The sequence below is a fragment of the Myotis davidii genome, unplaced genomic scaffold, assembly GCF_000327345.1.
Source record: "Myotis davidii unplaced genomic scaffold, ASM32734v1 scaffold497, whole genome shotgun sequence".
Classification (NCBI taxonomy): domain Eukaryota; kingdom Metazoa; phylum Chordata; class Mammalia; order Chiroptera; family Vespertilionidae; genus Myotis; species Myotis davidii.
This window is the reverse complement of record NW_006288434.1, coordinates 4,762,606-4,773,444: the sequence shown is the minus strand read 5'-3', so window position 1 is coordinate 4,773,444 and position 10,839 is coordinate 4,762,606. Positions and strand designations below refer to the sequence as shown.

The 10,839-nt window shown below is 33.6% G+C and overlaps 1 protein-coding gene across 1 annotated transcript in view; it reads left to right on the top strand.

The window, feature by feature from the left end:
* The window catches only part of VPS13B (vacuolar protein sorting 13 homolog B (yeast)), a 624,807-nt gene that overhangs the window by 266,973 nt on the left and 346,995 nt on the right, over positions 1–10,839 (top strand). The window contains exon 23 of the mRNA XM_006760303.2: positions 4,820–5,040. Coding sequence (XP_006760366.1) covers positions 4,820–5,040 — 221 coding nt within the window. The remainder of the gene's footprint in view (positions 1–4,819; positions 5,041–10,839) is intronic.

The window sequence follows — 10,839 nt, the reverse complement described above, 5'->3', positions numbered from 1 at the left end:
TGAGCATCTGCCCCTGGTGGTCAGTGTGCATCATAGTGACTGGTCATTCCTCCTTTCAATTTGCATATTAGCCTTTATTATATAGGATACCATATAACGAGATATGAGACTGAAGAAGTATCTTATAATGTTTGCTTAATTATGTTAGAGTTTTTATGTAATAATTGAGGGAAGGTTAGGAGTGCTGTTAGTGGCAAGTTGCTTAGAAAATGTATGGAATTGTAATATTTCCTAAGATTACCTGTAGGAACTGGGGCTGTTTCTTGCTTGCTAACTATATGTCCCTAAGTAAGTCTTGCATTGTGATAATCTTGACATCTCTTTCAAACTGTGAAGTGGCTACTAATACCTTAATTGCCTGAAGGACAGTAGTATTTTTTGAGGTCCCTTCTAGTTTTAAAAGCAATGATTGTTCTATTTTTGAATTGTTTATCATTAAAATAATAAGTTCTCGAGAATTTTAAAAGCCACTATTATATATTTCTTTATTCAGTAATGAAACTTTGATGATTAAGTTATGAGTAAGCCAGTAGTAAATTCAGAAGTTAATCGTAGCTCTAGCAGTGAGAATTCACGTTCCTTGATGTAAAGAAAATATTTCATAAATTTGAAATCAATTATGCAGTATTTTTCTCCCAATTACTATGTTTTATACATGTACTATATTTCACATCAACTAATACAACACAGTATTTTTTTCCAAATGTAGAGTTTTGGTTTCAGAGCAAAAAAAACCTATATGGTGTTCATTTTTATTTTCCTCTCTTCTAGACATTCCAACTGACCTGTGCTAGGAGAATTTGTTATACTTTTTATCATTTTCAATGTCTTAGTTCTTTGGAAGTCCTCATTACTTAATTAACATCACTTAGAATTAAAAAACCCTTTCTTTAACTGTCTTTAAGTCACGTAATTGCTTAAGTTGTTTGGGGAAATTATATGAGCTGTTTTGGGTCATTTATATTTGGGGAGTGTAGTGTATATAATCTCAAGAAAGTGTTAACCCTCACAATAGATAGTGAAACATTGATTACACTCTCATATTTGAAATAAAAACCTGCCTGAGTCATACTGGATTGTGGGACATAAGGGTAGAAAAAGGGAAAGGAAGAAGATATTTGCTTCTAAAGATATTTAATGACTAAGGTTATGAAAACAAGGAACAACTGAGTAGAGTGTTACCTTTGTCTTCTGCTTCTAGTGTTGTGCAAAATCAGCAACATGTGGTAGTATGTATGGAAGTCATACTATATATTTTTCTAAAATTTACTCAATTGTACATCAATATTATCTAGTTAATTCCTTACCCATTGTTGACACATGTCTCACATAACACCGTCTCTGAATTTTCTTTCTTTATTCGTTTAGTCTCAAAGCTCTGTCATATTCATTTTCTTTCACCTTATTTTATCTGAATTACATCAGTGTTAGGTCATCATTTTCTTGAGAATTATTTTATTGATATGTTTTTCTCTGTTGATTATGTGTAGAGAAGGGTTCACAAATGCATATACAAATGGAATTCTGTCTTGCTTTATTTTTAGTTTTTCTTTTTCTTTTAGAGAGTTTGTTTTAAATTTTCTGAATTCTGCTAGCAATAGTTTCTCTAAAATAAAAGACCCATATTATGGCATTAGAACTTTCCAATTAAAGGAAAAATATTGATTTCGAAAGTTTCAGATTAGTACATTGTTCTGTCCTGTCCTAGGTGCCTGAGCATATTTTATGGCGTCTCCAGAATATTGCATTGCCTGTGTTATAAATACATAAGGTGCTTTTGCTTTTTATTTTGTGCACATTCATGCATGTGTCTACAAAAGGAATACTTGTGCAGTTAATGACTTTTGCTTTAATATTTTTATAGTGTTTAATTCTGGGGATATTTGTCATTGCACATTAAGACCTCATCTTAAAGGTACATAAAGTATTAACTTGAAAGGTTCTTTTAAAGATTTAGAATATGATGTACGTAATTTCTTTTTATTGGTCTTATTCCAGTATAGAAGCAGAGGCACATATCTGAGACAGTCTCAGTGTCATTTGGGATTTTTTTTTTAATTTAATGAATTTAAATGTGTTGATTTTTTTTAAAATATATTTTATTGATTTTTTACAGAGAGGAAGGGAGAGAGATAGAGAGTTAGAAACATCAATGAGAGAGAAACATCGATCAGCTGCCTCCTGCACATCTCCCACTGGGGATGTGCCCGCAACCCAGGTACATGCCCTTGACCGGAATCGAACCCGGGACCTTTCAGTCCGCAGGCCGACGCTCTATCCACTGAGCCAAACCGGTTTTGGCAAATGTGTTGATTTTTATCCAGCATAACAACCACTTAGCATTTCTTGGATAACATAAAACTTGAAAACTATATACAGCTCACTACCAGTTTTAAAATGTGTAACCTCAAATCATTCCAAAATATTTTAAGACAAATTTGACAAAGCCTTTATTTTGTAAATAGCATGGAAATCTTTACAGGTTTTAAAGTAATTTTAGAATTAGTTACAGATGATTTAAAGTTTGTTATTTTTTCTTGGGGGCAACATTTTTTAAGTCTGAAAACAGGCAGATTACCATAGTACTGACCACATATCATGCAGTTCTAGTTGTTTCCACTCAAGTTATTATGGACTACTTTATAGCTAGATTTATTACCTAAGTCTCAAGTTAAAAGTTTCTGATTTTAATTTTATTAACTATAATTGGTCAAGACATTTTGAATATTTAAACTCATGAGGGTCTACCTTGTAGTATTCATTGAGTATCACCTTTCATGACACAAATGCATATTTAGATTTCTTTAATATATACATTTATAGTATGATCCTCTCAGTAATGCACTTAAGCTTTGTTGTTGTTGTTGTTGTGTGCGTGTGTTTTCTTTTTGTGTGTGTGTACCTGGAAAAATAGCATAATGTAGTATACCAGAGAGTATACTACATTAAAAATAGCATGTGATCCTGGTTCTAATCTGTGTTGGCATGTTCAACACTAAAGTGTTTATCATTGGGAGTGACACGGTGGACAGTGGATTGTGGCTATTTTATTACTTTTATCTTTTATATATCACTAGGGGCCCAATATACCAGTTCGTGCACCTTGAAAGGAACTGTTGGCCATGAGGCTGCAGTGGGCACAGGGGCAAGTCTCGGCCCATCCTCTGCGGTGTGAGCGGTGGCTCTGGCTGCAGGTGGGAGGGGGCAGCAGGTGTGAACGCCAGGCGGGACTGTGGTGCATGGGAGCAAAGAATTTTCAGTAACCACCTGAGGCTCGCCCTGATGACAACGACTGGCACCCTGGCTTCGTCTGATCACCTGCTGCACCATCCTGCCATGGCCAATTCCTGCCATGTTCTGCGCTCTGCTGCCTGCTGCTGATACCCACCATGTGCTGCGCGTGCCCCCTGGTGGTTAGCGCACCTCATAGCTACTGGTTGTTCAGTTGTTCTGCCTTTCAGTCTATTTGCATATTAGCCTTTTATTATATAGGATATTTTCAAAATTACCTTTAGTGAGGTAGTAGTACCTCTCTAATTAGAAAGTAAATAAGTATTTTCATTTGTTTTAAAATAATTGAGCTGCTTATTTAAAAAGAAATCTGTACTGTGCAGTCTATACTGACAGGTAGTGGTAGAATTACCAAGAAAAAATAGAAGTTATAAGGAACATATTTTCCATCAAATTGGTATTCCAATAATAAATATTTACAAATATTTGAAGTTGAATACACTTTTAAGAATTATTTCACAAAGTACTTTTTCTCTAGCTACAATAAAAAATGGTTTTATCTTACAAATTTATATTAATCTCTGATAAATAAATAAAAGGACATAGTATAGAAAAGGAATTTTGTTCTTAATCCCAAACTTTATGAATGTTTATACTTTTATCAAGTGTATTTTACATAAAAATGACATTATACATGAGAATCACCAAGGAAAGGTACTGAAATGTATCTTGGGTCTTACCACCAGAGATACTGATTAAATAGATCTGAAGCAGTAACCCAGAATCTGTATTTTAAGTAAGCACTCACATGATTCTGTTCCAGGTGGTCCAACAGACCATATTATATTATTTATTCTTTTCTCATTCCACAGCCAGATTTTTGATCACCTTCAATCACTGCAAAGATTATTGCATTTTTCTAACTTAACACACTCTCTGTGGTCTCTAAAGTATAGTGTGTACATCCCTAGCAGTTGCACAATATAACGTACTAGGATGAGGGAAGACGAAGTTAGAACTTCTACTTATATTTCTATCTCATTTCCTTCATTTCTATTTCTGTATGTTTTATAATGTCTGTAACTAATGATGTAATAGTATGTTATAATAAATACAAATTAAACAGTTTTAGACGGTAACAATATAGCATGCAAATTGTTTACCATATTACTCTCTGGTATACTACATTACTAATTTTTTAGATATTAACATTTTACCATTTATTTTCTTTTTTTCTTAATGTATTTTTATTGATTTCAGAGAGGAAGAGGGAGAGAGAGAGAGAGAGAGAGAGAGAGAGAGAGAGAGAGAGAGAAACATCATTGATGAGGGAGAATCATTGATTGGCTGCCTCCTGCATGTCCCAGGCTGGAGATTGAGCCTGCAACCTAGGCATGTGCCCTGACCAAGAATCGAACCGTGACCTCCTGGTTCATAGATAGATTCTCAACCACTTAGCCATGCCGGCCGGGCTACTATATTCTTTATTAATTATGCCTTATTGAATGTTTTATAATTCAAATTTAGATAATAGACAACTTACGATGTAGTGACAATTAACATTTATGCATGTGTGCTTCTTTACCAGGTGATGCTTTTCCTTGGACTATTAGCTTGCATCATTTCAGCGTATACACCCTTTTTGGAAAACAAGTGACACTTTGCCTAGTGGATCCTATGGGTTGTACCTCTACTCTAGCCGTGACATCTCAAAAACTACTCACAACAGCACCTGATGCAAGACATTCATTTGTTGTCTGCCTCCATGTTGACCTAGAGTCGCTTGAGATAAAATGCTCAAATCCCCAGGTTGGTACATTTGATTTATGAAAAGAAATTTAAAATAATGTGATTTAAGAACAATTGTTAGCCATTTTGTTGCAGAGTTTCTTTTCTACTAAGCATCCTAAATTTATTTTTAACAAGGCCATCAAGATTAGAATGGTTAGATTAAGAATTTCTTTGACGCTCTCTCAAGTTTTGTAATTTAAACTCTTTTAAAAATGTCACGGTGGCTGCATAAATGCATCTTTTGGCTGATGGAATAAATCAGTTGCAGATGTAAAGTTTTTAAATACTGATGAGCTACTTTACCATCAGATTGGAGGAGTCTGTTGAAGTGATCAAATCTAATTTTCACTCCGATTACCATTCAGAACTTCTTTTGCTCAATATATAATATATTTTTTAAAAGCACTATTTACTATTTTAAAAAGGTATTTTGTTGTTCTCATAACATTAGTTGATATAGGCCAAACATATTGTATTCTACAGTTTTATAATTTGGTTTCTATTTTAATCACCTAGGCTTGTGCAAATTATTAATTGCATAGAATGTAATATTTGTTGTTGTTGGTTTTTACCTCAAGCAGACTATAGTATATTTTTATATAGCTTTTCAGTGCTGAATTCTATTTGAAATATTATTTTTAAACAAATACTTTTTAGAATATTACTAGATCTGATATTGAAAATCTGTTTATCCCAGCATTAGTGGTTTTAAGCCAGTTTTAAAAGTATGTTTTTAAAGTGGGCTCAGCTATAACTCTGTTTTATAAAGCCTCCTTTCTAATACCATCCTCTACCTCTGTACTGTATATTATACAGTTTGGTTTAGTTTTCATTTGTGCATGTTGTAAACATTGGACCTGCTATATATTGGTGATGGCCTCATTAAAATGCAAATAATTGACATTCTATTATGACCCCACAGTGATATAGGAGAGAATAATTATGAGATGACTTACTCTTTCATAGATTATTCCCTGAATGCTATTGCTGAAATTTGCTTAAAAACATTTCCAAGAGGAAGATAAATTATTATGGATGAATTGTGTCCATCCCGAAAGACATGTTGAATTCCTAACCCCCATTATTTTAGTAGTAGAGGCCTAGTGCACGAAATTCATGCACGGGTACCGTTCCTAGGCCTGGCTGGTGATCAGGGACTATCAGAACCTTCTGGCTGCTGACCAGGGCCTTCCTTCATTCCACGCCGCTTCCTGGTGGTCAGTGCACATCATAGTGAGCGATCGAACTCCCGAGGGACACTCTGCATCTTAGTCTTTTATATATATAGACCTTATCTGGTAATAGGGTCATTATAGAAATAATCAAGTTAAAATGAGGTCATAGTGTAAGCCCTAATCCAATGTGATTGATTTCCTTATAAAAATGGGAAATTTGGATGAAGACACACACAGGGGAGAGTCAATGTAAAGACACCTGGGGAGAGTGCCATATGCAAATATTGGATTAATTAAGCTGCAAGCCGAAGAATTCAAGGATTGCTGGCTACCACCAGAAACAAGGAAGAGAGAAATCAATTCTGCTGTCTCAGAGGAAGGGTGGCCTACTAAACCTTGATTAGGTACTCTTCCCTCCAAAATTATGGAACAAAAAATTCCTGTTGTTTTAAGATATGCCCTGCATATGACAGAAGAAAGAATCACTGAACTTGAACATGGAGCATAGAAAATACTGAAGTTGAAAAACATGCAAAAATACAATCAGGTGGAGCCAGAGCCAATAGATTAGTTAAAATGTAATACTGCCCTGCCCAGTGTGGCTCAGTTGGTTGGGCGTTGTCCCGTGCACCAAAAGGTTGCTGGTTCAATTCCCAGTCAAGGCACATGCCCAGGTTGGGGCCTCGATCCCTAATAGGGGACGTGCAAGAGGCAGCTGATCAATGTTGTGCTCTCATTTTTTCTCTCTCTGTGTCTCCTTCCTTCCTCTCTCTAAAATTTTTTTTAATCCTTTAAAAATAATAAAATAAAATAAAATGAAACACTAAAAATATTACAATTTAATGAAGTCAAGAAGTGGGAATAGAGTTACAAAAACAGGATAGAAACAAAAAATAATAATTTGTAGGGGCTGAACCAACTTAATCAATGAACACATTAAATGTTAATGATCTTCACTTGGAGCGTTTACACCAGGAGTTTGCAACTAAGGTCTGCAAGGCAAAGTTGGGGATAACATTTTTTACATATCGTCAAGGCTGCTGTGATGCTGCAACTGCAGAAGTAAGTAGCAGGAAAGGATAAAATGGCTCACAAGGCCTATAATGTTTACTGTCTGACCCTTTACAGAAAAAGCTGACCCTGATCCAGCTACCCCCATTAAAAGGCAAAGATTTATATGGGGGGAGAAAAGCAAGACTACTGCAGAGAAATATTTGAAATACACAGAAACAGAATATAAATGAATGCGTAGGAAAAAGATACCATTCAAAGAGCGTAAAAGTGCTTGACTTGCTTTTTTTATTTTTCAAATGAAATAGACATAGAAAAAGAATATTAACAGAAGTTAAGAGGGTATGAAACAAAAAAGGGACAGAATTAATGGAAACATAATATCCAATCATAGTATGGCATTTTTATACAGTTTCTGTCAGTGATTATAAAACAACTGGATGAAAGTAAGTAATTGGAGATATAGAAGATATGAAAAAGATATACTACCACAGTCATATTAGGACATTTTTATAAGATCTTTCTTAGTATTTTATAAAGCCACTGGATAAAAACAAATAAATAATTGGAGATATAAGAAATATGAAGAATGCTAAGAACTCGCCTTCATCTAATTGACATTTACAGAACACCATATCAAACAACTGTGGAATCACATTTTTTTTCCAGGTGTACAGTATGGTTTCATTGTGCTTATTTAAGAGGATCAAGATTAATATAATATATTATCTAACCATAGTCAAATTATATTAGAAATAATAATCATCTGGACATTAAACAACATGTTTAAAATAATCTATGAATCAAAGACAAAATCACTTGGAAATTTGAAAGTATTTTGATTGAATGATAATGAAAAAGTGGATACAGCTAAAGCAGTGTTTTCAGGAAAGCTTAATTTTAAATACTTATATTAGAAAGGAAGAAAGAGCTTAAATCATCCACTTAAGATTTCAGTTTAGGAAGCTAAGAAAATAAGAAGGTAAACCCAAAGTAATGAAAATATTAAAGAGCAGAAGTGAGTGAAACAGGAAAAAGAGTCAATATAAACCACCTATATCAGGAAAGAAGGGGGAGGTTATCACCACTGATTCTATAGACATTAAAAGCATAGTAAGAGACAAAGGGACAACTCTATGCTGACAAATGCAAAATTTAGGTGAAATAAAATTTTTTATTGAACTGTAGAAAAATGATACAAGAAGAAATAGAAAATCTGAGTACCATACCCCTATGTATCTTTTAAAAGCTATTGAATGTGGCCCTAACCACCTAGCTCAGTTGGTTAGAGTGTCATCCTGTAACACCAAGGTTGAGGGATTGATCCCCATTCAGGGTACACACAAGAAACAACCAGTGAGTGCATAAATAAGTAGAACAACAAGTAGATGTTTCTCTGTCTCTCTCCCTTCCTTCTCTCTAAAAATACATACAATGGAGAATAATTATATGATAATCTCAATAGATACATGTAAAACATTTGATAGAATTTAACACCTATTTCTGATTAAAAAAAACTCAGTAAATTACAAGTATTAGATTACCTTTTCAAACCAATAAAGAACATATATGAGAAAACATATATAATACTTAGTTGTAAAATACTGAATTGTTTTCCAGTGAGTTCAGGAAAATGCCCAGGATAATTGCTTTTACTGTAACCCTGTTCTGTATCATACTGAACCTCTTAGCCACTGCAATAAACCGAGCAAAAGAAATCAAAGCCATAAAAATAAGAAAAGAAGTAAAACTTTTGCTAGTTGCATATGACAAAGTACAGGATGGGATAAAAGTAGGTTTATTGTTGTGAGTCACGAAAACATTTTATTCTTGTATTATTTATTAATTATTGTATTATTTTCTATACAAACAATTGTAAACTTACTTTTGCCCAACACTGTATTTTACAGAAAATCCTAGAGGACTCTAGAGGCTATTACTAGAACTAATAAACATGTTTATCAGTGTTGCAAGAGACAAGATTTATATATAAAAATCAATTGTAATTTTTATGTAGCAAACAATTGGAAAATAGAAGGGATCATGGTGCCAAGAAACATGAACAAATGAATCTAACAGAGATATCCAAGATCTCTACCCTGAAAACCACACAGGATTGCTGGAGAGATATGCTGCTGGGAGACTCAAAGTTATTGGGCATTATCAAGTTTAAACATTTTCTTGTTGAAAGACATATTAAGATAGCAAAAAGCACATGTAGAGAATGTAATTGCAACACTTTTATCAAACTGTTGTACAGAATATTTAAAGAATCCTTTTTACTCAATAAGTTGAAACAAATAATAATAAATAAAATAAGATGAAGACAAACAATGGGGAAGGTATTTGAACAGACATTCACCATGTAAGGTAGGTAGGTTGAAAAGATGCACAACATGATTATTCATCATGGAAAAAGAAAACATGAAGACATACCATATGCATCTTTTAGATTGGCTAAAATAAAAAAGACTGAGTATTGTGAACCAACTTGAATACTTTTACATTCCTACTGCAGGTAGGAATATTAAAATTATAACAGCTTTGGAAACAACTTCAAAATTCCTGAAAAACACACACACACACACACACAAAAACCCCAACAACATGCACTTCCCATTCAACCTAGCCTTTCCTCCCAAAGTAGTTCCACAGAGAAACAAAAATCTATGTCCAGAAACTTGTACACAGAGGTATTTAGCAGCTTTGTCTGTGTAGCACAAAAATGAACACAAATCAAATGTTCATCAACAAGTGAATAATTAAAATATGGCCTCTACATACAATGCAATACTACTCAGCCATAAAAACACTGAATTATTGATAAAATGAAATATCTTGGATGGATATCACAATTATTATGCTGAATGAAGGAAATCAGTCCAAAAAAAGTATTTACTGAATAATTCCACTTATATAAAATGTTAGAATATTCAAAGTACTTCATTGTGACAGAAAGCAGGTTCCTTGTTATCTGGAGGCAGGGCAGGGAGCGGGAAGGAGGGAGTGATAGGAAAGTGGACTAAAAAGAAGGACAGATTACAAAGGGATATGGAGACACTTTTAGAGATAATATTTAAAAAGTATTCATATTTATTTGTAGTAGTAGCTTAATCCCTGTATGATCAGCAGCTAACTGTAACTTGAAGTTGTCTCCCAGAGATCTTGTAATTTAGGGACTTAGAAAATATCATATAGCTTCGGGAGAATTATCCTACTCTACATGTTCTGGTTATCCATAGCCATCCTAGCTTAAAATAAATACTGTTACCATTATTGTTTTAGTCTAGAACTCCACTGTTACTAATCATTAATATATATTTTATTTATTTATTTATTTATTTATTTATTTATTTATTTATTTATTTTGAGATAGTGCTTCTTGAGTAGCTAAGGTGAACTACTGGGTTGAAGCTTGTGAGAAGGACCTTTTATTCTATAATTCCTGAAGTATTGTGAACAAAAAGTCAAAATGCAAAATAATATAAAAAAAGGTGAATTGAATTCCAATTATTCTCAAGTCCTGGTGGGGGAGTCAGATGAAAACATCATAAATCAAATTCAGATTTTAACTCACTGAAATTATGACTCAACTTATATTTCATCCATTTTACTTTTTCTTGATTTTTTT